The 27,263-nt window shown below is 34.3% G+C and overlaps 2 protein-coding genes across 19 annotated transcripts in view; one reads left to right on the top strand and one right to left on the bottom strand.

The window, feature by feature from the left end:
• On the bottom strand, window positions 1-26,967 carry CIP2A (cellular inhibitor of PP2A). Of its 3 annotated transcripts, XM_040225127.1 has the most exons (21): window positions 26,613-26,967; window positions 25,953-26,100; window positions 25,007-25,119; window positions 24,065-24,159; window positions 22,737-22,833; window positions 21,733-21,855; window positions 21,440-21,585; window positions 20,988-21,063; window positions 17,972-18,190; window positions 16,388-16,547; window positions 15,020-15,161; window positions 13,591-13,690; window positions 12,013-12,131; window positions 10,891-11,086; window positions 10,150-10,224; window positions 9,948-10,058; window positions 8,080-8,276; window positions 5,324-5,437; window positions 5,005-5,087; window positions 3,921-4,060; window positions 1-2,703 (listed from the first exon to the last, which is right to left on the bottom strand). In XM_040225127.1, exons 1-21 carry the CDS (start codon window positions 26,712-26,714, stop codon window positions 2,533-2,535), a joined length of 2,727 nt encoding a protein of 908 aa, XP_040081061.1. In that variant the 5' UTR covers window positions 26,715-26,967; the 3' UTR covers window positions 1-2,532. The 3 variants fall into 3 exon arrangements, with proteins under 3 accessions (XP_040081061.1, XP_040081072.1, XP_040081081.1); XM_040225138.1 differs by lacking the exon at window positions 9,948-10,058; XM_040225147.1 differs by lacking the exon at window positions 1-2,703 and having other exon boundaries at window positions 3,981-4,141.
• Window positions 26,953-27,263, top strand: part of DZIP3 (DAZ interacting zinc finger protein 3) — a 120,762-nt gene continuing 120,451 nt past the window's right edge. For all 16 annotated transcript variants that reach the window (XM_040225046.1, XM_040225069.1, XM_040225021.1 and 13 more), the window contains exon 1: window positions 26,953-27,207. The gene's annotated coding sequence lies outside the window, so the exon portion shown is untranslated. The remainder of the gene's footprint in view (window positions 27,208-27,263) is intronic.

Genomic DNA, 27,263 nt, shown 5'->3' with positions numbered 1-27,263 from the left:
GAAGTTGAAATTCAGTTATATTTTCATTTAATGAACAGTCCTAGCTCAAGACAGAACCTCAATATATTTTTAACACAGGCAACTAGTTTTTGCAACACACAATAAATGAAACTAAAAGGATACCAATCTGACAACGTTTCTCTAAAACAGAGCATTAGGTTTTAATGACTTATTTTTTGCCCTGACATTAAATGGGTGACAGTATAGTATAAACTCCAACCAGCCAAATTTTAAGAAAACTCTATTTGTTCAAGTAACAAATGTAAATGGTTACAAGGAATTGTGTTAATGTATACTTGAATTCAAACTTCATAGCAAAATTCTTAAAGAATATGAACAACTCCAATATGATATATTTATTTACTTACTTGTATTCTCCATCAGAAAATGATCATACACACATAGGAATCATTTGCAAAACTGTGACTATAGTAGAGATTCAAATTTGCTTAAAATAGATTAATATTAATCTTGTTTTACAAAAGAAGAACATATACACACATAAACACACACACTTGGTTTTTTATTGAGGTGTATACAGAGCCAAAAAGCAAAAAAAAAAAAAAAAAAAAAATCGTATCCAACATACTAAGGTTAAGACAAACAACAGGAATATGAAAGATGCTACAAGAGACAGAAAAACTAGGAAAAAACAGAAATGAAGATGGATGACAATCAGTACTCACCATTAAATCTGAAATATGGGTTTTTTTCTTTAGAGAGAAGAGATTAACAGATTAAAACTATTGTATTAAAAAAAAAAAAGGCTGAAAACTACATGCAGTCTCTGCCTACACAGTTTTTAAGAATAGGCAAATTGAGTGGCTTAAATAAATGTATACTTGCAAGAATAGTCTATATCTGAACTGTGCAGTTGGATGGAAATTAAAGTTACAATCAATTAAAATTAAATAAAATTAAGAATTCAATTCTTCCACTGCACTAGACACATTTTAAGTGCTCATTAACCACACATGGCTAAAGGCTACGGTACTGTATAGTGCAGACAAAGAACATTTCCATCATCACAAAACATTCTACTGGGTAGCACTGGGCTAGGCTCAGTATCTTGAATAGACTATGCCCCTTAAGGAATGCATAGCAATTTAAAATGTAATATATGACATGATGCTTTTTGAAAAATTTTCAGAACTATACAAAATGCGTACAAGTGTATGAAACTTATTAGTTTGATATTGTTTAGTGTAACTAGTGAATTACAAAAAATGTATTTTCTAAATAAAAATTCAGATATACTATGGTTAAAATACAGAAGTAAATCTAAGTTTACCTAAGTCAAACAGAGATACAAATAGTGAGGAATACACCAAGTAAAATCAATGGTTGTAGTAGCATAGTAATAAAATCAACCAAAATACAAATATACAAATTCTTCTTAAAGACTATTTAAAACATTCAATTTAAAACAAAGTACTAAAAAACTCCCTTGTATAAAAGAAATACATGAATGAGGATAAAGTTATGCTTTAAAATTAAATGGCCTAATGTAAAACTATTTCAGTAAAAGATGATATATTAAATGAAATTTAAATCAGAATTAACAAATAAATTTCTGAATATGTGGCAAAGGTAGAATCCAAGTTATCTGTATGTTAATAAGAAATTCATAACTGACTGAAAATGATACTGGTGGGCGAACATGTAACATTTTAAAGAATAAAACTAAAGGTATCCATAAATAATTCTGTAAGTTATTACAGGCTTTTATGTGACAATATAGACAATACAACAGCTATTTTTAAATATTTATACATTATTTCTACAAATATTTACTGTATTTTAAAAAAAATTTAGAACTTACACCATGTATCTTACTACATTTTAAATGCAGTAATAAAGTTATTTTAAATTCACTGAATGGGGTGAAGGGAGACTCAGATGAAGGTGATCAAAGGATACACATTTCCAGCTGTAGGCAAGTACTGAAGATGTAACATACAGCATGATAAAGAGAATTTACACTGCTTTCTTTAACTTACATATTAAAGTTGTTAAGAGAGTAAATCCTAAGAGTTCTCTTCACAAGGAAAAACAACTTTTCTATTTCTTTAATGTTGTTTTTATATAAGATAATGGATGTTCACTAAACCTATTATGGTCATCAGTTCATAAGGCAAATTATTATGTTGTATATCTTAAATTTATACAGCACTATGTGTCAACTATATTTCAATAAAAGGAGAAAGAAAAGTTCACTGATGCCTGATTTTAAAAACCTAATCACAAATGAGAATAAATAAGCAGAAGACAGTGGAAAGCAACTAAGGAAAAGGAAAAAAAAAAAAAAAAAAAACCTTAGGAAAAATAATGAAGGTTAAGAATATTCTGAAGAACTAAAGAAGTTTTAAGCAGTAAATTACAGAAACAGGAAGTAAAAATTTAAGACCAAATAAAAACACGTGTGAGATCAGGTTCTTTACTAAATTAATAATTAGATAATAATTTGCTCTTGTTTTGGAGTCACAGATTAGCTTTCCTCCCCCACCCTGCCAGTAGATAAACACATAGTGTCTATATACTGAGATTCACAGTTTCTGGATTTATTTTCCCACCACTTAGACTATGGATCATTGCTATCATATGAGAATGTTTGTTTAACTCCTCTTGCTGAAGTTTTACCAGGGACTCTTTCTCTTCCAAACGACCTTCTAACTGAGCCTTTTGAACTTCCAGGGAGGAAGCCTGAAAAAAGGGGGTGGTAGAGAGAAATTGAAGAAAACAACTTAGCATGTTTTCTCTTCACAGAAACCTGCTTTAAGAAACCCGTAACCTGCTTTAAGAAACCCGTCCTTATGTTTTATTTGTAAGACAACCATATCAAGGCACATTAATGTAATATATTTTATTTAACAATTATATGGTATGTTTAAGATCTGTAACTGTTAAACAATAATAAACAAATTGGGAAGCCATGATTCAATTTGTCTTTTTAAGCCTGGACTTCTCCAGAAAATACTACATATCACTATTTAGAATTCCTATTAAGATAAACATATTAAAGCTAAATTGTATGCCTCTCCTGTCACTTATATTCTGTAGTTGTTCGGTCTTTTTAATCTTGGTCTGTTCTCATCTTCCTTGAAGTAGATGGTCCAGAAAGCATTATTCATAGCTACCACACTCAGGGAAATTGTTAGTTGCTCAGTTGTGTGTAACTCTTTGTGACTCCATGGACTGTAGCCTGCCAGGTTCCTTTGTCCATGGGATTTTCCAGGCAAGAATACTGGAGTGGGTAGCCACTCCCTTCTCCAGGGAATCTTCCCGATCCAGGGATTGAACCTGTGTCTCCTGCATTGCAAGCAGATTCTTTCCTGTCTGAGCCACCTAAATAGCCCACACTGAAGCAATCATGATAATGTAGAAAGAGCAATGAACTTAGAATATATGCCTACTATTTCACGTAGCTACGTGACAACCTTGAGCAAGTAACTTAAGACTCAGTTATTTATAAATACTTATATATTAGTATGTTTATTAAAGTGAGGAAGATTAAGAAAAATATTTCAGAGTCCTTTGTAAATTATGAAATTTTACATATATGCAAACTTCTATTATTATCACCATCCTTGTAAGCAAAAAGATGCGGTTATATACATATATACAGGTAGCTATCTGTACGTGACATTATGAACTGAGTATCTCTTTCTGTATTCTTTGCCCTCTTGAAAGAAGCAAGTGCTGGAACACAGTATACATTTAATCAATGTGTAACAATTTTAGAAAATACAAGTTTTCACACTGTGAGAGCCCTCATAACAACTGTCAAATCAATTTGAGCTTCTGGTATCTTCTAAGCAAAATTACTGAAGAAACAGAACACTAATTTATACAGATTTACCTTTTTTCACAAAATAAGATTTTATCATTTCATTGCAAATGAGAATGCAATAGATTCTTACCTTAATGCTCAATTCTTTTCTTATCTGATCTGTTCTATTTAATTCTTTTCTAAGGACACCAATTGTTTCTTCTTTGTCTTCTTTTTCTCTTTGTAAGACTTTAATCTTTTCTTCCTGTACTTTTATTTTTTGTTCTAGGTCTTAAAGCAAACAGTCAGCTTTATACTCAAAGGTCTTAAAACAGTCAGCTTTATACTTAAAGGTCCTATACTGACATTACCCTGAAAAGGTTTAGAACCTATTATGTTATAAAAGACAATTACAAAGAAAAAAGAAACATCTTGCTACACATAAGTTATATAGCATTTGATGAATTAAAAAAAATCATGAAACTTTCCTCCTATGCCAGGATTCTACGGTGGTGGTTTAGTTGCTAAGTTGTGTCCAACTCTTGTGATCCCACAGTAGCCTGCCAGGCTCCTCTGGTCTGTGGGATTCTCCAGGCAATACTGGAGAGGGTTTTCATTTCCTTTTTTATGGGATCTTCCCAACCCAGGAAATGAACCCAGGTCTCCTGCATTGCAGGCAGATTCTTTACCAACTGAGCTACAAGGGAAGCCCAGGATTCTATAGAAAATGCTAAACTGTTCCTGTCTTTCCCTCTTCCTCTGTTCTAAATACAAGATATAATAATGAGGGGAAGGATAATCCTTATAGAGTTCAAGGGTTAGAAAAGAAAGGGTAAAAGAAAATTATGAACAATTATATAGGTAGATGTCCGTGCTTTAAGGCAAGTGAGTCAGAACAAACATTTTTGTAGATCACTTTAGAGTTACTACCATTAAGAAGCTAGCAACTATAAGTTACCTAGCACTGCCACCTGCTGTTATTTTCTTTAAAAATTTTTTTATTTTAAAAAGGGCAATCATTTCCTATAACTCCTGATTTCAGAAAAAATGTATTGCTTTTTTAGTCTAACTAAACTGCTTTGTGGCAATAAAAGGAGAACTTTTAAGATATGATTTAAGGATTAAAAAAAATGACAGAAGTAGAAAATGAAATAGCAAACTAAAAACCACTCATGCTTTTTCCTCCAACATAAGATTTATTAAAATACAGACAACTTATTAAACAAGATACTTACTTGCTAGCTTACATTCTCTGTCTACTAGTTGGTTCTGTACTTCTTTTCTCTGTTCTTCTTTCTCTATCAATTGGGCAATAGTTCTGAAGTTATAAGACAATACAGAAGAAAACATTAGTGAACCATATAATTTCTTTTTCTCTCCAACAAGTATTTTAAGAGGAAATTTCTAAGACTAGTAATCACTCTTAAATTCTGCCAAATATGTATTTTATATCTATAATAATTACATTAATTTTATATATAAAAAATGTTCTATATATAGGGAATCATTTTTTGAAAAATCCAAATAATTAAAGTAAAAAACTGTAAATTTTACTTTTCATTTTGTTGCTTGAGTGACTCATTCAGCTTTTTCACAGTCTCAATTTGTTTATTTAGAGAATCACAAGTGACCTGTAAATCTTTGTTCTTCTTTTCAGCAGTTTCATTCCTGAAAAGACAAGGAGATATTTTTAGTAGAGGAAAACACAAAGAAAAAGAAACTGAGTGTCTTCTTTACTACCTCTTCTGACTAAATTGCATATACTACAGGAAGAGTAGGAATGCTATGTGAACAAGCAAGACATAAATAGAGTTAGGTTAACTCTAAAAGACAATACAGGTATGTTTTGGCTGACTGAAGAGGTAAAAACAATACTATGAAATGGAAACATGTGGGACATTAACTTCATATTTATTGATAAAAAGCTTTATTTACAGAATGCTACATTATAAAATTTGCTATTAAAATATATGTCTTTTTCTTTACAGTCAAGTCCAGAAACTGAAACAGTTTCTCTTAAAGGATAAGGTATTAAAAACAAAAAAAATTAAACTTACACCTATCATCACTAGCCTGTTGGGCATAATACATGTTCAAGGAAAAACATCAAATTAATGAATTAAGTGGTTGAAGATTTTAAGTTTCTCTTGCCTCTTTATAGTTCTGCATCATATAGTCCTGTGCTTATTTTACCTGTAAGGTAAACATATAAAAAATCCTTTCCAATGTGATACTTTGACACCCAACTATCTTAAGCATAAAATGTCCTTTCAGAGGATAAACAAAATGGTGGCATTGGCCAAATGTGGCCAGCAGAAGTTTTATTTATCCCACAGCGAGTTTGTAAAATTCTGCATTTGAATGCCTTGAGATATCCCTACCATTACAAATAAACTTTCCCAGCCAGCTTCATTTGTTATCCACCTGGCCCCTCAAGGCTGGAGTTTCACTTTCTGGCCCACCCCTCACTTACTATGTGGAACATAAGCAAATCCTAGAAAGCCTATTTTCTCTTGGAGCACTGCCTACTTTCTTTTACACCCTCAGTTCAGTTCAGTTCAGTTCAGTTCAGTCGCTCAGTTGTGTCCGACTCTGCGACCCCATGAATCGCAGCACGCCAGGCCTCCCTGTCCATCACCAACTCCCGGAGTTCACTCAGACTCCAATCCATCGAGTCAGTGATGCCATCCAGCCATCTCATCCTCTGTCGTCCCCTTCTCCTCCTGTCCCCAATCCCTCCCAGCATCAGAGTCTTTTCCAATGAGTCAACTCTTCGCATGAGGTGGCCAAAGTACTGGAGTTTCAGCTTCAGCATCATTCCTTCCAAAGAAATCCCAGGGCTGATCTCCTTCAGAATGGACTGGTTGGATCTCCCTGCAGTCCAAGGGACTCTCAAGAGTCTTCTCCAACACCACAGTTCAAAAGCATCAATTCTTCGGCGCTCAGCCTTCTTCACAGTCCAACTCTCACATCCATCCATGACCACAGGAAAAACCATAGCCTTGACTAGACGGACCTTAGTCAGCAAAGTAATGTCTCTGCTTTTGAATATGCTATTGAGGTGGGTCACTGAACACTAATAGTCCACATTATCAGGGCTGCCTCAAACAATCAGACTTAAAGTTGCCGGGGGAGACTATCCTATTTAAAAATCACCGTGTCCTCACAAATTTTGTAGATGCTATACATTTTCCACCCTTCATTTTTATTGATGGGCAAATAAAATAAGGGCTTCTCAGGTGGCACGGTGGTAAAGAACCCGTGCTTTCAATGCAGGGGGCAATTCCTGGTCAGGGAATTAGATCCTGTATGCTGCACAGTGAGGCAAAATAAAAAAGAAACATTATCTTGCTTAAAAAAAAAAGAAGTTTAAAAAATAAGCATATGGACCTGTAAAGTTAAATTTTTCTGTATCTCTATATTAATACCAGAGAAAGGAGGACATTTTTTCAAGTCTTAACCTATCTTAAAGTATACATAAAGAAAAACAAGTTAACCACAGTGTAATTTTTGTTTGGCAGAAGTAAATAACTTTTACTGATCTTCCTTATAATTAGTAAGTTAAAACTGGCTTAAAAGAGAAAAAGTGACAAGGGGGGAATAATCAATCTCATACTTTGTTAGTGAGTGTATAAATTGGCATTGGCATAGCCTTTCTGAAGGTAAACTGGACAATCAATCAAAAATTTAAAAACACATACCCTTTCAACCAGCAATTCACCTGTAAGAATTTATCTTGCAGATACAGTCATACATATAAGTAAACTACACTCAAGGACTTTAAAGAGAAATACTGACAACAAATTCCAAGGTGAGTTAAACATTAACATTCACATTTCTATGCTATTAGGCTGATGATAGGACAACTGTTAACATTCAACCACTTTTGATCTGCAGAAATGGCCAATTCATATGGTTCAACCTAGTATGAATTGTGACAACTAAGGTCATTCAACAATTACTTACGCTGTGCCTAACCATGTATCAAGCACTATTCTAGGCTCTAGAGCTCTGTCAGGGAATAAAACAGGTTAAACTTGTTTTTGTGGTGCTAACATCCCAGACGACTGATGACTGAATAAATGAAACTGGAAAGAGACACTTATATTCTGTTTCCAGCTGTGGTACTGAATTTGAGTAAGCAATACTTCATTTCACTATGACATAAGTTTCTTGCTAACTACTTATATTAACAGTATTATTAGAACATATGAATGTTCAGAAAAGAACTTCAGGGACAGAGAAGAGAAATGCTGTATGTTCATTCTAAATTCTAACTTTACACAGAAATTTTTACTTTATTAATTTACCTCTGAAGAAGTTCCATGTAGGATTTTGTCAGAACTTCGTGTTCTTCAGCCACAGACTCTAACTTCCTATTATGTTGAAAGAGATGCTCAATATCACTCTGGGCTCTTTCCGATTCAACCTGCTGTGACTTCAGCAACACAGCAAGCTCTTCGTTTTTTCTTTCAACTTCTCTCAACATATTAGCAAGGGTCCGAGCCTAAAAGAAAATGGAATACTTTTCTACTATCATTTATATAATATGCTCAGTTTCTATAATTTAAAAAATTAATGAAATAAATCTGCTTATTGTCAATTATTAGGACAGTCTAGAGTGACAGAGGGAAATTTTCCTCTTGAACATCAAGGGTGACAGTGGGGTCATACAATTTTCACACGGTGTGAGAAGTACTGTAAAGAAGGCAGCATGGGGAGGAAGGGTCACCAAAAGTGTGGGAAACAGAAGACCAGAGAAAAGCTTCCTGGGAAATGGAGGAAGCTTTTAATAGATTTAATTTATTTAATAGATTTAATAATCTAAAGGATTATTAAAAGACAGAAAGAAGAGAAGGTATTCCAGATACAGAAGAGCAAGTGCAAGGACAGGAAACCATATAAGTACGTCAAGTTTCAGAAACTGCAAAGCAATCTAATGTATTTACCTGGAAAGAATGCAAAGAAGTGCAAGGAGCTGGGGAATGAGAAGTAGTTAAAATCCCTGTGCAGTAAATTCTTAGGAATTTAAATTCTCTTTTGAGCTAAAAGGCGAGACACTGAAGGATATTCGGCAAAGGAGCAATAGGATCAGAGTACTGCCTCAGGCATGACTGTGAAGGAAGAGGAAAGAGGATGGGTAGATCCAAACACAGCCCTCTACTGTATGTAGAGGGTGGATGAGAGGAGGAAGTAGACTAGACTGAAGTAGGAAGACTAATTAGAGACTCTGCTGTCATTCATGTGAAAAAATAAAAAGGACCTGGCCTGTAACAAATGGCCAGAAGAACAGAGACAAGGCAAAAAGTATTATGTAGAAAGTAGAATCAACTGAATGTGATGAATGACTAACTGTAGAAGGTAAACTGTGATTTCCAGATTTCTTGTTTGGAGAACTCTAAGAACAGTACAGGGAATACATAAGAAAGAATACATTTTTTAAAAAGGGAGGGTGATGAGTTCATTACTGGTTCTATTGAGTCTGAAGTATTTGCTGTGTATTTAAATGGAACTACATAGAAGATACTTAGTGCTTAAGGAAAAAGATCTGTCTCAGCATACAAAATTTGGTGAATAAACATTCTGGTAATGAGTAGAAACCATGAATCACCTAAATAAAGGAAAAGGGCTTAGAACATAATCCCACTCAACATTTAAAGGGTGAGTAGTAGATAAAAAAAGATTTAGGAAAAGAATATACATTAAGGTAGAAAAAAGATAACTGTGTAACCAAAATTAAAGGGGAGATAGTCTTAAGACAGAGGAAGTAGTTGTGCCAAATGCTAAGGATAACTTACTTCAATCAGAGTAATGAAGGTAAAACTAATATTTTGTACATGTTCTATTCATTAATTTTTCTACTAATCAGATGTCTTTATTGGAGAAGGCGATGGCACCGCACTCCAGTATTCTTGCCTGGAAAATCCCATGAACGGAGGAGCCTGGTGGGCTGCAGTCCATGGGGTCGCCAAGAGTCGGACAGGACTGAGCGACTTCCCTTTCACTTTTCACTTTTATGCACTGGAGAAGGAAATGGCAACCCACTCCAGTGTTCTTGCCTGGAGAATCCCAGGGATGGGGGAGCCAAGTGGGCTGCCGTCTATGGGGTCGCACAGAGTCTGACATGACTGAAGTGACTTAGCAGCAGCAGCAGCAGATGTCTTTATATTGTACACACCTCAGTCTCAGCTTGAGTTCTCTGACAGCGATACTGAGCAATCAGTCTATCAGCCTGTGCAAGGGCTAGAGCTTTTGCTTCTAAGAGATCCTGTAGCCTGCTTTCTTTGGACTGTAAGAAAACATACCATAAATCTTCAATTGCTGGAAAATATCTCTTAGGGTTTAATTGATACACATAATTAAAATAAGGTTGTACTCACAGCTAATGTGGATAGTTTCATCTCATACACATCCATTATGTCAGATAGTCTCACATCATTAATCTGATCCTTTACCTGGTTTTAATAAAGTAAAAAAAAAAAAAATCAGAAATCATTAGAACTCGATTAAAAAAAATCAAAACCCTACTGAAACCAAATAATTGAAACTCAATAACAAAGGGAAAAAATGGATGTCATATGAGGCAGGTCACAAACATTTCATTAACCTGACTATTGCAGAATATCTTGGTGATCTGCTTGTGGGAATTTAAAGTATATTTAAACTGGGGGTGATGGGGCGGGGGTAGGAAGGTAGGCTCATATGGGAAAACTAAGGGAAAATTGATAGCTGTATTAAAACGCTGGAATTTTATGACTGAGTTTTTCCTCTTTCCAAACTTTCCAGAATATTGCTACTTTTATATTAAATAATGTTTCAATGATCAAATCTGTATCTAAAGTTGTTTAAGTAAATGTTATAATAAGAGTTGATATTTAGTTGGTATGTTGTGGCTCAGCTAGTAAAGAATCTGCCTGCAATGCAGGAGACCTGGGTTTGATCCCTAGGTTGGGAAGATCCCTTGGAGAAGGGAAAAGCTACCCACTCCAGTATTCTGGCTTAGAGAATTCCATGGACTCATGGAGTCGCAAAGAGTTGGACACGACTGAGTGACTTTCACTTTCACCTTAGCTGGTATGGACCAGGCAGAATCCCACTTTTCATGGCTATTTATCACTCACCACAACTCCAGATTGAAGTTTCTCTATTAATTCCTCAATGTTCAATCCAGGAACTCTATCTTTCAAAACTGGAGGAGTTAAACATTTTACTGATGTTGGAAAACTATGATTTAATGACTGCAAAGGCACTCTTCTAGGCATATGTTCTGTTTCCTGTTGTCTATAGGCATTGTTTGCTGCTATACTTTCTCCAAGTCTGAGTGGGAATCAAAGTAAAAAAAAGAAACAATTATATGAAAATAGAGCAAAAAGCAGAGTTAGTATAGAATCAGGGACTCATTTAGAATGGGTCTTTTGAGAATTAAGTCTTCAAATATTTCTGAAATAATCTTGGACTATATGATGAGGCAGAATTTGGGGAAATACCCAAAATTTGCCAGAGGAAAACTTTTCTACTTGCAACCCTTTACAATGACAACTCCACCTCTGGTTTGGAGCCTCTAGAACTAGTTTGTGAGTATGAATTATTTGTAAAAATTAAAGTTATTGTTATTGGTAAGAACATCCTTCTAACCATGGGCAATAACACCCAGCCTTTAGTCCTTCACTCTTCCCTTTTCTCACTCAATATTCTTCTTACCAACCTGACCACCATTCTGCCCCCTGCTTCTGAAAATATCATCTCAATGGTTGAAACTGATGAGTACAGTATATAATTCTGTCTGGCCATTATCCTACCTTCTTTAATGACAGAATTTTTCTTTAGGAATCCTTTCCACGGTAAATGACCCAGATCTAGTCAATGAAAGCAATACTCACATTTAACACTCAAACAGCTGGGAAGGAAAAGCTCTTTCTATGGAGAAACTAAATTGGTAGGATGTAAGCTTAGTACAGAAGCTACTGCATTAAACAGAGGTGTTGAGACAGGTATAGCATCTGAATAATAAATTTAATCACCTGAATGGGTCTAGCTATTTTCTAAATGAGTATACATCTGGTCTTCTGATTTGTTGAAATCAAAACATTTTTAATTGAAAGTTTTTTTTATTTGAAGAATGACTATTACAATGAAGTCTTCAATTCACTAATTTTCCAATTTGTCCATACTGAAGACTATTAAAGAAATTGGTAGGATATTCTAGCACCACAAGAGATACACTGCAAATGATTATAACTCACACTAATGCAGGAAAATCTGGCAGTGGAGAAGCTTCCAATAATATTCCCAATCCAGACTGCACTTGTTCTCTATTATCTGATGTTAAAGCAAAAGCCAAGGGAGTAATCAGGCGAGGATCCTATACAAATCAGAAACCAGAAAACAAAAAGTCAGGTCTTTCAGAGTAAGGTAAATAAACAGACCTAAAATCATAAAAAATTCTAGGCAAATTCTAAAGTATTTCTATCTGATGTCTGAATGTATTTATTAGTCTTTACCTAATGTTAGTTTAAAAAAATCTGGCAAAAGTTTTGAATGCTTTTACTGTGCCTGAGAAAATCATATCTTAAATATTTTGATTTATTTAAAATATCATCTACAACTGATTGATGTTTTTAGTTACTGTTTTCTTTTTCTAGCTACCATTTAAAAGAAAAACTGGCTAGAAGAAAAATGGTAAATCATTTGCAAATTAAAGTAAAAAAATAAAATTCAAATTAATTTCATAAAATATTTTAATTTAGTGAATGAAACAATTATACTTTAAAGTTAAGTCCTTCATATCAGTAAATATTTCCATTAGTACTTTAAGCCTCAAATCATCTATTGTGAAAAAAATTTTACTGACATAAAATCACTGTGACTCAATTTAAAATTTTAGTCAGTTGCTAACAGAGAAAAATATTACAATATAAATCCTTTATAATTATCAACATTTTAAAATGTTAAGTGTTTTACAGGTACTCAAATATAATCTAATGCCACAGAACCAGAGGAGATGGCTTTTACCTCCAAAACCCTCATGATAACCCTTCATATCTCCTCCTTGAAGGGGGACCATTATTTCTACTTTGTAGTCAAGAAAACGAGCTCACAGAGGTGAAGTAACTTGCTCAAGTCTGTACTAAAAAATGGTGGAGTCAAAACCTGAACCCCATCTTTTAAGCCCCGTGCTCTCAAAGTATACAAGTGTGCTCCAGTTTCGGCTTCTACCCTGTCTACACAGGCGCTGGAGACATTTGTGTTACTATAGTAACTCAATTCACACATGTTTGTTAAATATCCGTTATAAGCCAAATTTTGTGGTTATCAAGGAAAACATCTAGAACTCGTGTTTAGTTACTATGGTCAATAAAGTTGGTGAGTTAGCTATTTTCTGCACACCTATCAAATTATCACTCACAATCAAGTTCTTTTCTTCCAGATGTCTTCTTCCTGCCTTAATACTCTACCTCATCAACCTTAACAAAAAACAAACACTCCAAAATAAATACCACTCCCCCTCTACCATAAAGCCAACAGAAAGAAATGAAGAAACCAGAAATATGACACAAGAAAGGAAAAAGCTGTGGAAGCACGGCTATCATGAATATCACATACTTCAGAATCAGAAGCACTTAGGTTTAATCCTTGTGAAACTCTATAAAATAACTGTAGTGAGATTATGTTTTATCAATTAACAATTTTCAAATTTTTTCCAATGGCCAGTTCTAAGAAAAACATTAATCTTCTAAAGATTAAGAATATTAAAACAGAAACATCTATTAGGAAACATTTATATATAAATCAACTTCACTATTTTAAGAGTTTAAACTCACCTGAAGGATTTTGTAGAAGCTTACTTCCATACCAGGAACCAACTGTTTAAGTTTGTTCATCAAATCAAGAGTTTTCAAAATCACATCAGCAGCAAGTTTGCTTTAAAAATAAGCCATATTTAACTTAGATAACTCAAAAATTGCTTACAGCTTATTTCTGTCCATAAATCTAAAGAAAATAAAACCCCAAAATCTTTGTTCTTAAACCTCAAGATTAACCACTGTTCGTCATGAGAAGTAAAAATATCAGAGACCAACATCCTTATAACCCAAGATCCAAAGAGAACTGGTATTAACAGTTTAAGTTTAGACAGTGTTTCTTTTTCTAATCTCAAATACCAACATGTTTCAACTTTTGCTTGAAATTACTAGTATTAGCAACAGGACTCATTTAATTCTTAGTTTTGTCACTAGAATATTAACAGTAGAGGGCAATTCTGCATGTGTGGGTGTTGTTGTTTCAGTGTGTCCAACTCTTTGTGACCCTGTGACTGTAGCCCATGAGGCTCTTCTGTCCATGGGATTCTCCAGGCAAGAATACTGGAGTGGGTTGTCATGACCTTCTCCAGAGGATCTTCCAGACCCAGGGATTGAACCGGCATCTCTAACGTCTCCTGCACTGGCAAGTGGGTTCTTTATCACTAGCGCCACCTGGGAAGCCTAAGAGGGCAACCTTCAGCAATGTAGAGTATCTAACATTTACTGAACAAATTATACTAAGCTGTTTTTCACAGCCTTTTAATTGAAAAGGAGTACAAAAAAGTAAAAAGAGATCATTGTTATTCTTGAGGAGTACAGTTACTGACAATTATGACATTTATGAAAACTGGAACAAATTATAGTCTTTAGCATTCAGTGGGTCCTCAACAAACACTTGTTAGATGAACTTAATTCATAGGGGAGGACAGGGATAAAATAATCTCACTACTATCAGTGAAAATCCACATTTAACTGTAAGCCTTAACATGCTAAAGACGACTTGTCTTTATTACTAGAAACTTTCAGCAGTGATTGGTTTCTTTGAAATAAAAATGATCTTTCTGTTTTTTTCATGCTTTGTCATTTCAAAATATAAAATTAAATATAAAATAATTACTGAGTCAAAGTCAGGAAGGAACTCTAGAAAAAAAAATGCACTGAAGTATAAAAGACTTGTAGATAATTACAGTAAATCAAAACAAGACAAACAAACCTAAACAATGAAAAACAAATCACAGATATTAATACCTCTGTTCAGAAGCATGTGATCTACGACTTAAACAAATTTTTAAAAAAATTCATTATGAATATATTTAAAATTTTCTTCTATATCTTGAGTTAATAGAACATACCCAAGGATGATCCTCTAAAACAAATGAGAATCACTATATCTTTTGATTTTTATTAAGTTTGGACTTACCATTTTGCCATTTGTATTTCATATACTCACCATAATTCAGAATCTGCTACCTTTGTTCCAAAGCCCATATCAATCTTGCCATATGTAAACTGTTGTTCTATCAGAGTGGTACACTTGATAGTAGTGAGAATTTTTGCAACATGCATTTTTAGAGTATCATCTCCACACAGAGGTTAAGTTTTGTTAAGAAAAACAAAAAATTCTCAAAAAAACCCTTATATTTATATAGCACTTTACAATATTTAGGATGATTTCAAATTATTCTTGTCACTGAAATTTGGTGTAATTATTGATACATTAGCTCAATGACAGATTAGGAATTTAGGAGCTCAGAGCCATTTAAATGACTGACAAGTGGCAAGAGATGGGACTGCCACCAAAGTTTCTGACTCAAAAGTAAAACAGAAAGGATCTGCTTTTCACTGGATGTTACTTTTTTATTAACAGGTTTCATAATGTGTCAATAAACACTTGTTGAAATAAAGCAAGTTATTTTCTCATTTGTTTTTTCTCAATTTCTCTGTAATTTGAATATCTATTATTAAAAAGGGGTTAAGTTTGGTACTATTCACTGAGAGGAGGCCTAAATATTTTAGAGTATCTCAAGGTCAAGCAAAATAATCCTGCCTTTACAGCAGTGGTTTTCAACTTTGGCTGCATGTTAGAATCACCTGGATAGTTTAAACAGTCACAAACATGCCTTCACATCCCAAGGTTCCACATTATTTTAACTGAATCAGTCTCTGGAAGTAGCAGTCAAGCATCAGTATTTTTAAATGTTCTCCAGATGATTTTCATACATAGCCAGAATTGAGAATCACTGCCATCAAGAAAGAAGAAAATTAAGGAGCAGCTCAGAGAAGAAATTAAAAAGATGTTGAGTTTGCTATAGGGCAGGACAAAATTGACTACATTCTTGCTGCTCTGAAATACAAGGTTATCTTTTTTGTAAGTGTGATGTCATCTTTATTGACAAGCTAAAAAACTAAGCTAAAAGAATAACTACCAATATATTTTTCTTTTCTGATATAGTCTATCACAACATACATCATCCAGGGGCAGCAATCAGCATCAAAAGAGAATATCAGGGTGGTTATGTACATATCTACTAAACCCCAATTATGATAAAAAAATGTACAAACCAAACTTAAAAAGCATTTCTGAAAATGTCTGAAAGTTTTACACAGAAAAAAATGGAAAAAAAGACTAGGTAACTTTTTCTAAGAGACTCTTCCATGAGTATCAGTTCTTTAATTTAAACTTGAGTTCAGTAATTCTGTACAGAGTCAAGCATGAGAAGTATAAAATTATAAATACAGACGTAAAGACAGTAAAAATGCAGAAAATAAATTCTAAAAAATATAAGCAGTTAGTTTCCATGGTTAAACTGAAGGATATTTAACAAAACGTCAATGGCCTTGACCATTCTTGCACATGTTTTCCTTATTAAGGCTTCATCTAGATTTTGTTCTGTGAACTGAAGCTGATCAAGGACTGTAGGCAGCAGAAGAGTCACAAAACGATCAGCTGAGGAACAGTTAGCAGTATCTATGACATCCTGGAGAATTCACCACCACCAAAGATTTAAAAAAAAAAAAAAAAGAGAATACAGAAGGCACAGTCATCACTGAACTGCAACTCTCTTTAAATTTCTTATAGATGATCCTTGAACAGTGTGAGGGTTAGGCGTGCCAACCTCACCATGCAGCTGAAATCTGAGTATAATCTAGTTGGCCCTGGCCTCCTGTATCTGTGGTTCTGTTATCTATGGATTCAACTAACCTTGAAGACTGTGTAGTACTGTAGTATTTACTATTGGAAAAAAAATCTACATATAAGTGGACCCAAGTAGTTCAAACCTATGCTGTTCAAGGGTCAATTGTAATTACTTCAGATATTCTTGACCTGTGTCTCCTACTTAAAATCTACCCTTTCATCCAGTTTTGAGGGCTATGATGACTTTTTTTTTATCAAACGGACCAGTCTCAAACAAGACTTTTTAAAGTGGGCTCTGTGACTTAAAAATTATTCTAAGTATGTACTGAAAACAAATATCATGAAGATGCTAAATGCAATTACAATAACAAAGAGACACTGGTATTAACACTTTAGAACCACAAATAATTCCCATCAGGAATCTCACAGGGCTTTTTCAAAGCTAAAACTGATTGCTAAGTCAAGATCAACATGAAACAGAAATAATAATTTGTGGATAATCCTTAACAAATTATTTAATCACTCATACACTTTTTGGTTTGTGCATAGGATCTAGTCATGACAGTCATGAGAAGGTAAACATTCTAGGAAAATGCTGGTATAGACAGAGTGGGTATAAGAACAGGGAAACAGTAGAGAAAACACAATGACCTAGGTAATAGAATCTATCAGAATTTAATGGCCTCTATGAAAAGGACTTTTTTTCAGCCTGCACTGCATGGCATGTGGGATCAGTTTCTGGATCCCAGATTCAACTCATGCCCCCTGCAGAAGAAAAGCAGAGCCCTAACCCACTATACTATAAGAGAATTCCCAGTAAAGGAGTTTTGTTTATATCCTTAAATACCTGACATGTTCCACTCCATTTGACTGACTTAATTCAATGTTCCTATATATCCACTCAATAAAAACAGCAGACAGTATCTACTGAGATGGAGAGACAGAATTTAACTATTGCCAAGTACGGTCATACACCAACAAACCACACAGATCTTAGTCATACCTTTACTTATTATACTGAAAGGAGTATATGTAAGTTATTTAGTGAAAAGACAGAAGTCTCACTAATTTTTGGGACTTGGCCAGAAAAACGAAATTCAGTAACTAGGGAGTTACTACTAGAGGTAGGGAGTCCAGTAATTGCTAAGTTTTCCTAAAGGGTATGAACAATTGGAATTTTTTAATAAATATATAATAAACATTTTAGAAAACTGTCTACTGAGAATCGTAAGAACGGAATAGTCAATTTGTTAGTCACTCTAGTACCTCAAATATTTCCTTGAACAACTCCAACGCTAAAATAGAACAGTTTTCTGATCCATCCAAAGGTTGGCTTGACCAACGAAGTAGAGCTACAGTAGGTTCTAAACACTTAGAACGGGTTCCCAGAATGGTGCTGCCGGATGGAGTTTGCTCAAATATCATCTGTGTGAGCACGTGGCGCAGCTGAGTCACTGAACAGAAGGCAAGAAGTAATTCTAAAACCTGTGCAATATAAAGTCTTCATTAAGGTCTATTTCATTACACTTCTATGCACAAAGCAACCAAAAGATGAAGTTGGAAATGATATTTATTTTTAAATAAAATAAAATAAAAATTAAAAGTTGCTTCCCATTTTTCTGAGTATTATTTCTCAAAACATGTCATTAGGTTCCAGAGGTTACAAATAAACTTGTTAATGGTAGTTACTTCAGTTAAGAGGACTATGGGAATTGAAGAAGGGCAACTTCAACTAATGTTAAATACCTTTCATAGTACTTAATTTTTATTCAGCACAAACATGTTGTCTCATGCTAAGATTTATGAACTGCTATAAAGTGTACTTTAGGATAGTATTTTAAAATGGCATCCCAAAGCTTTAAAACTTTAAGGATGGCTATTTCCACAGTTTACATAATGCTGGCGATACGCCCCTCAGCCTGCTTCCCTGGTCTACCACATTTCTGCTTCATAACTGACCCTTATGCCATTACATAGCATTCCACATCAACTTGTTTATTAGCTATTAAGTTAAATTCTACCTTATTTAACATACTACCAATTTATTATTTAAAAAAAAGTATTGATATCTCTTTGTGTACTTATTTCCACCTTTATCTGTTCCTTGAAAATGACACACAATTGGGATTTGTGTTTTAATCAACCTGATAGTGATTTTAATAGAATTCAACTCATTAGCATTTACTATGTTACAAATGATAAACTCTTTGACTTATTTTCTTTTAAATACAAACTGTAGTACTTGTTTTTGAATAGACAATACATTCACTTGGTTCCAAAGTCAAAGGTACTGACCTGACCTCTACCTAACATTCCCTGGAAGCAACAGACACTATCACCAGTTTCTTATTTACCTCACCAGAGATTATGTACTGCACATAGAAGCAAATACTCTCATTTACAATTTCTCTGTAAGTGTAACATAGAGGTAAATAAAAACATCAATAGCTAATGCAAAGCTAGATGTTTTCCCCAAAGTGAATTACCTGAAAGATTAGCAACTAGATCACGAGAATTCCATCAAAACTCCTGAATTCCCTTGAGTCCCCTTCCAGACAATGCCTCAATCACTACTTCGACGTCAGATTTTTGACACCAGACATTAATTTTACCTTTAGCTATTCTTGGATCTTTGCATTTCCATATAAAATTTTCAATCAGCTTGCGATTTTATATAAAAAACTCACATGGAACTTTATATACAAATACAATCTTACAGTGTACACTTTTACATCTGTTTTAGCTTAGCATTATGTTAGTGAGATTTATATTTTCACATGCAGCTTCACCTCACACATTCTCATTGTTGTATAGTATTTCAGTGTATAAACATACCACAGTTTATTTGCCCATTCCACTGTTGTTGGCATTTAGGTTGTTTACAATTCCTGGCTATTGTTAACAACACTGCTGCCATTTTGTACATGGGGAACACACATATTCAACTGAGGTAAATAAAAGAGTGGAATTGCTGGGTCATAGTTTATACATGTATCCTATAATAGATAATACCAGTTTTCATAAAAGGTTTTACCAATTTTTAGCCTGTGAGTATTTCAACATTCTTTACATTATCTATGTTTGATAGTATCCATATTTTAAATTTTAGCCATCTTGTGGGTGTGTAATGGTATTGTATTACCATTTAAATTGGCATTTCCCTGAAGATTAATAAAGTTGAGCATCTTTTTCACTCTTTAAATTATTAGTGGCCTCTCATGAACAGAAAAGCTCTTAATTTTAATGTAATCTAACTTACCAACATTTTTTCCTACATAGTTCATGTTTTTAAGAAAATCTTCATCCCAAGGCTATGCAGACACTCTGCTAGGTGTTTCTTTTAATTTTTTAAAGTTCACTATTTTCCTTCCACATTGAGAGCTACAATCTTTGTAAGACTGATTTTTGCATCTGGTATGAGGTAAGGCTTAAAATTCAGCTTTTCCCCATATGGATATCCAATTGACCAGTATCATTTACTGCAATGATCATATTTTTAAGAGTGTACTGTTACCTATCAGGAAGCTATATTCTGTGGGTTTGTTCTGCACTGTACTCTGTTCCACTGAGCTAGCTGTTTATCCTTATGACAATACTGCACTATTTTAATTACTGGAGCTTTGCATTACACTTTAATATCTGGTACTATAAGCCCTCTAGCTTTGTTCACTTTTTTCAGAATGGCTATTTTTAGACCCTTGCATATCCATATAGAGTTTATAATTAGCTTCCCAATTTCCATATACACCAAAAACAAAAAAAACCTAAAGCTTGCTATTAATTCTGACTGACCTCTAATACGGTAAACTCGCCCAATCTATGAACTTGCTATACCTGTGTTTACTTAGGTTTTTTCTATTAATGTTTTATAATCTCAGAGTAGAGGCCTTGTACATGTTTTGTTGGGTTTATACTCTAGGCATCCGCATTAAAAAAAAAAAATCAGTAAATAGTACCAGTTTTAAACTTTCATTTTCCATTTAACACTTTCTACGTCTTTTGTGAGCTTACTGACATATCTCTTAACTATGTAGATGGGAGTGGAATCTGTGTCATAGGGTTTACATTGCTCGACAGGCACCATGAAAACAGTTTCCCAAAAGGATTATACCAGTTTATGAGGATTCAAGGAGGCTTCTAAATATTGGTAATATCTGGTTTCTTGCTTGAGATCTTGGTTACTTGGCTGTGTTCATTTTGCAAAGATTCAGAGATCTGTGCACTTATATTTTTCTGCATATTGTAGTTTTTAAAAACTTTAAAAACAAAAAACTATATATACCTTTGAAGAAGAATCAGGATCCTTTCCATTAAGAAGACCTAATACTTGATTAAGACATGAAGAAAAGTGCTCATACCTAGGTTTCAAATAAAAACATACATCAAATGATAAGTATGAAATTGATACATTAGAAGGATTTATATATAAGATAATCATACTGTTCAGATATAAAACTGGTTTTGCACAGATTAATCAAGATATGTGTATTCTGGAGAATGGCACAACCTTATTTACCTAAGACAAAGTAAAAAATACACACATACCCTTGTTATATTTTCACATTTCAAGTCAGAAAAACAAAAAAAACGGGAACATAAAGCACATGAAAACATTATGATTTTAGTCTATTGTAAATAAGTAGAGTCCAAGTTTACTAAGTGTAAAAAGGCAGTTTTATTTATTACAAATACATTTTGGTTTAAAAAAGTCCTAAATGTGTCAGATAGCCATACCTGGTAAGATAATCAGCAATTTTAGGATTCTTAAGAAGATCCACCAGTAGATCAACTGAATACTTTCTGGTCAGTGTGCCATCCCCATTTATGAGAATATTAAATATTAGCTGAAATGTCTGATGAATATTTCGTGCATGGAACAGCTTAAAAACAAATCAGGAAAAGGATATTATACAAAAAAAAAGTTTAAGTTGACACCACACTAAAACTCAGAGAGTCTCAATAACTTTTAAATTATCAGAGAATATAAACTTTAGAATGAGTTTCATAAATTGCAAAAAAATTTTTACCTTTTCCCCAACCTCTTCGTTTAATGTCAAACTGGATAATATTGAAAGTGCAAACACAACCACAGTTAAACTACTATGGGCCAAGAAGCTTATAAGAGTTCGATAAAAAGATTTCACATTATTCTGAGGAAGAAAAAAATTTAAAAATAGATTAGAATGAAAAAATTATGAGTCTTACATTTTGTTTTAGAAAGTTTATCTTGCACAGAATAGGTAAATTTTTATTAAATATTATTATCAACTTAGAGATCATTCAAGGTGTAAGTGGTACTTTCACAAATTGCTTACAGTAGTATGAACAGGTACAATCTGAGTAAACAGCAGTGTGTACTCTGAGTTTATGAGCAAATGTTTACCTTTCTCAAACAGTTTTATGGCTCAGAATAACCTCCACCAACAAAACAGCACAAGGCCAGAAAAATCCAGCACATGAACAAATGAGATACTGTTAAATTTAAAACTAAACAAGTAATACTGAATATTGTACAGCAAGGGAACTGTTCATAAAGCAACTTAAAGAATCAATGAACTTTCCTGATTTAATATATTTCTAACAGTGGTTCAGATAACCTCATTTGAGTTCCTTCACTTCTCACAAGTACTGGTAATGATGCTAGGTACTTACAAATCTTTTAGGGAAAGTTGTAATTGATTGTGTAGAAATACAAGACTGAGGTAAATGCAACTACCAATGGCATGTCTCCTCTCTATTAGCACAAAACTCAGCATTTCTTATAGTATTCAACAAGATATGAGACAAAGATTTCAAGACAAATAATAAGATGCCACAGAAGAAAAACTTCTAGTATATAAATTAACATTTGTATTAACTCGTCTTAATTAAACATATATGAAGGCTAGAGTACTTCAAGTTATTTATATCAATCTGATGCTTTGTTAACTTTGATGAGTCAGCTAGACAACAGAAATTCTTGTTGAATTTCTTTTTAAAGAAAAAGGTGAGCCTACCACAAAACAAAAGAAACATTTTATAAACTTCTTACCAAAGTCTTTATATGCGTTTGAACAGAAAGATTGTGCCGGCAAAGATTTGCCAATAATCCTAGACAAGGCATTGTCAACTCATCTTCAGAAGATTGACTGTTTCAAGAAAAATAATAAAAGATAAAAATATTAAGTTCCTTCTAAATTACTCAAAAACAGTCATTTACACATTTAAATTCCTTCCTTTTTATAAACAAAAAGAAAAATCTGATTAACATGTGAAGACTGCCAAGTTTTGAATAGTATTGATCATTTATTTCATGTTTTGAAAGTAAATGATCCTGCTCAACTGTCAGAGTAATCATATGCTATCTCATCAGTATATTTCTTCAAGAAGATTAAATATAAACATAATTTTCAGTTTCAGTAAGTTTTTCTGTCTCAATTAATTCATTTAATAAGTTTCTGTTATAAAAATTGAAGCTGTTTTACACTATTTGATCCTTGAAATCATCCAATGAGTAAACAGGAATCAGTTTAAAAATTAGGGGAAAAAATTATTTAAGAAAAATTGAATTATTATATATTTTAGTTAAAAATAAACCAGTAAGTCAACACAATGTGTTCCTGCAAGTGAAGTTGCTCAGTCTAGTCCAACTCTTTGTGACCCCATGGACTTATGGAATTCTCCAGGCCAGGAATACTGGAGCGGGTGGCCTTTCCCTTCTCCAGGGGATCTTTCCAACTCAGGGATTGAACCCAGGTCTCCCACATTGCAGGTGGATTCTTTACCAGCTGAGCCACAAGGAAAGTCCAAGAATACTGGAGTGGGTAGCTTATCCCTTCTCCAGCGGATCTTCCCAGCCCAGGAAACGAACATTGAGTCTCCTGCATGGGTCTCCTGCATTGAGGTGGATTCTTTACCAACTGAGCTATCAGGGAAGTCCAATGTGTTCAATGTGTTCCTATTTCCCTATACATTTTTGCTTGTCAGTGTATTTCTTGAATGGTTTCATATTATTTTCTTCCTGTCTGTGAAATGGTTTTAAAAAGAAAACTTGGGACTACAAGTTGTACAGATGTATGTTTTTACCTGACTGTTATACCATAGGTAGGCTGTTTAGTAAAACTGATAGCTTGTATTTGTTTTTAAAGTTAAATTAATCCTGGAAAAGAGTTGTTGTTGTTTTTTTAAAGGAGTTAGTCCTTGACCACTACTTTGACACCACCTCTATTTTAGGTGACTTGTTTCACCAGCAGGCCTCTTACTCTCTATGACTAATTGTGTAAGTGCTTATAATGGAATAAACTGTTTTTCTACATTAAAAAAAAACCAAAAACCATAAACCAGTAGATTATTTGATTACATGTGTGGTTGCATACTCACATATGATCTATCAGGAATGTAATTAATTCATCTATATTGGCACCAGAATGCAAAATTTTGATGTTGTATGTTAACCTCTGCAGAAGCTGAATACACTGAGAATAAGAAAACAGCAATGGATATAAACATATAAAAATATATTTGCATGATCACAAAAATGAACTCCTACACATTTTCTGAGCATGTAACCATTCTAGGAGGCATTTAGAGTAAAAATCTTTCCATATCTTAGAAAGGTTCTATTTTCACATGCAAGTAATGAGATTTTACTTAAACATACACAATTAATGAGACTTTAAAAGTTCACCTCCTGATTCACACATTTCTATACATTCTATCTCAAACACAGCATTGTGTCATCAACCCGGCTTACTTAATCATCTTAAACTTACATGCAAGTTGAGAATATATTCTATCAATTCTAAGATATATATTATTCATATTTTACCATCTTTAAAACTGCATGTCAGTTTAATTTGCAATGTTTTTCTTTCTTACAACTGATGGCATTTTAGGTTCAAAGAAATATGGGTATAAAAGCTTTCAGCCTAGGTTAAAGAAGACTAAATCTATAGCTTCAAGTTTTATGGAATGTTTCCTCAACAGTATGAGACTAGATGCTAACTTTAAATTATAATTTTAATACGAACAGCTTACATCTCAAAATGCTGACATCTATATTTATAAATCTGTCAAAATAGTTATGTGAATTTTCCTTCAATAATAGTGCTAGATGTAAATTTTCTTCTTTAGACTCTCTTAAGTGGTAGTACATGTGACTAACCAGTTTTTAAATTTATTGATGGTGAGAACTGTGCCTAACTATGCAGTATTAATGCCAGCATGTAGTACACTGTATGTCAGCACTTCATAATAGATACTATTAATTCTGATTTGAAAATAAGGAAGAATAAGCATGAAGTGGAAAGTAGGTGTGTATACCTGCAAAAACACTGAATCATTGTGGCAAGTACTACTCCGACAAACCACTCCTGCCAGCACACTATTTAGGTTGTATGTATTCTGAAGACAGTCTCTGGTTTCATTGTCTACAGCTGTAAGTTAAAATAAAATGACACGAAGTAGATCATCTTTATATATGGCCTTCATGGATGAAAGACAAATAATTTAAAACGTATTTCATATTAAACTTACCATTATATAAAAAATATAAAATATGATGTGGCTATTTTATTTACAAATACCTCCTAATTCAGAATTTCAACCATGGTGGCTACTATACTGGACAACACAGATATAGAACATTTTTATCATCTATTTAAAATAACCTGTTACCACTTTTCTATCAGTTTTTTTTTTTTTAAAATAAGCATGTATTAAGTTTATAACCACACACAGAAATATCTCCCTTGTACCCCCAAACACAAATCAGGAAAAAAAGTAACCAGTGAATTAAAATCTAAAAACTAAGAAAAGGTAGGGAAAAACAAAAAAAGCAACACTTGCATTTTTAGCTTTTAGCTCTAGGTTTAGTATAGTCTATCAAAAAAAGGATGATATTTTGATCACTAGTTATGATTTTCTAATACTGTTCATACTGACACTTGTGCATGTATTTTTCAAATTTGAAAGTAGGCCCACATTTCCCAAGGTTCATTCTTTTCTGTAGACCACTGAACCCTTGATATGTTTCAGATTCTCTGTTCCCATAATCTTAAAAAAGGATGCCTATAATAATCCCTTTACAAGAGAGCCACAACAAGACAGTTCCAAGAGGTCCTGCAACTAAGAAATCTTTTTTTTTTTTTTTAAGAAATCTTTCAAATGTGAATTATCCTCCAAAAGATTCTGTAATGGAACCTGCCCTTTAAGAAAATACTAAATTCATGCATCTTCTAAAAAATAAAAGAGAAACTAAATACATTACCTAGTTGAGACAGCAAGTTGATGATACTTAAGATCAGTGGGGCACTTATGTTTGGGTCTTCAAGTAGTTCTACAAGGCAACTTAAGCATTCACTTGGTAGTATCTGATTGGATGTAAACAATCGAGTGAGCTTCTGTCCAGAAATTACCTAGAAAACAGTCATTAAAATGTATAAGTTAAGAAATGGCAATTTTCACTTCTCCATTTTACATAAAAACCCAGTTCTTCCAAAGTGGCACTGCCACACTCTTTTCCAATTTAGAAAATTCATACATGCTGTTCCCTCTACATGGAAGATCACCTATCCCTTCACTCACTCACTAATGTAATTATTCCAGTCTCAGTTTTGTTTTCCTCTACTAAGCTTTTTCTCTAATTCTCTTCCACTAATTAGGTTAGGTTTTGTCTCACCCTCCCTCTTCCTAGGGCTTTCAGTACTCTTTCCTCACTGCAGTCAGCTGAACGCGGAGAGGCTTGGGGTTGGGTGGGAATTCAAAGGTGATAATCACTCGCTTTCTATAGCAATACAAAAAGACAGCGGAGGGAGCGAGGAGTTGCCCTTTGTTTTCGAAGCTGAGACCGCTACCATCTCGGCTACCAAGTGAACGAAGGCTACAGGCAAGTCCGTCTCGTCCGCCACCCCCGCAGTCCCTTACTTACCTCCAAGTGCCGCAAAAGCTGAGCGATGTTCGCCTCGGACTTAACGGCTTTATACTGACTGATGGTCAGAAGCAAAGACTTCAAGCAGGCGGTGGAGTCCATCCGGACCCACCGTAGGGCCGCTTGGAGCGGGTACCACCACCGTCCTCCAGCTTTTACCGCGCTTTTTTTGATTTTTTCTTCTCCACCCCCTCGCTCCCCTTCCGATTCCGGTTGAGCTCCGGAAGTCCCTTGGCGACTTGAGGAAGGCACCCTACGAAGGAAAGGGAGGGCTGAGACGGAGTGATGGAGGTGGGGGATGTCGAGGCCCAGTGTGAGTCCGTGAGGCGGGCTAGTAGTTGTCCTTTCAGACCCCCGATCTGAAAAGCCGCGAGGTTTTAGTTCGAGATCCCGTGAAGCTGAGAAATCTCGCGAGAAGTCAATTGCGACTCCACTGGCGTAGGGGGCTGTTGGGTAGCAAGGGGTTCCTAATCGTCTGAGGACCCTGTTTGCGTTTACTTCCTTGGCCTTCACCGTGGGTGGCCAGTTGTTTTTTTTTTTTTTTGTGCGTCATCCTCTACCTGAGAAATGGTCGCTTTCCCCTAGTCTAGACACGGTGAGGAGCTCTGAGGAGGAGACTCTTGGGTTCTAGATTTTGAGGCGGCCCGGAGA

This window comes from Oryx dammah, unplaced genomic scaffold, assembly GCF_014754425.2.
Source record: "Oryx dammah isolate SB20612 unplaced genomic scaffold, SCBI_Odam_1.1 HiC_scaffold_2, whole genome shotgun sequence".
Taxonomy (NCBI): Eukaryota; Metazoa; Chordata; class Mammalia; order Artiodactyla; family Bovidae; genus Oryx; species Oryx dammah.
Note: the sequence above shows the minus strand (reverse complement) of the source record. Positions and strands in the feature narration are given on the sequence as shown.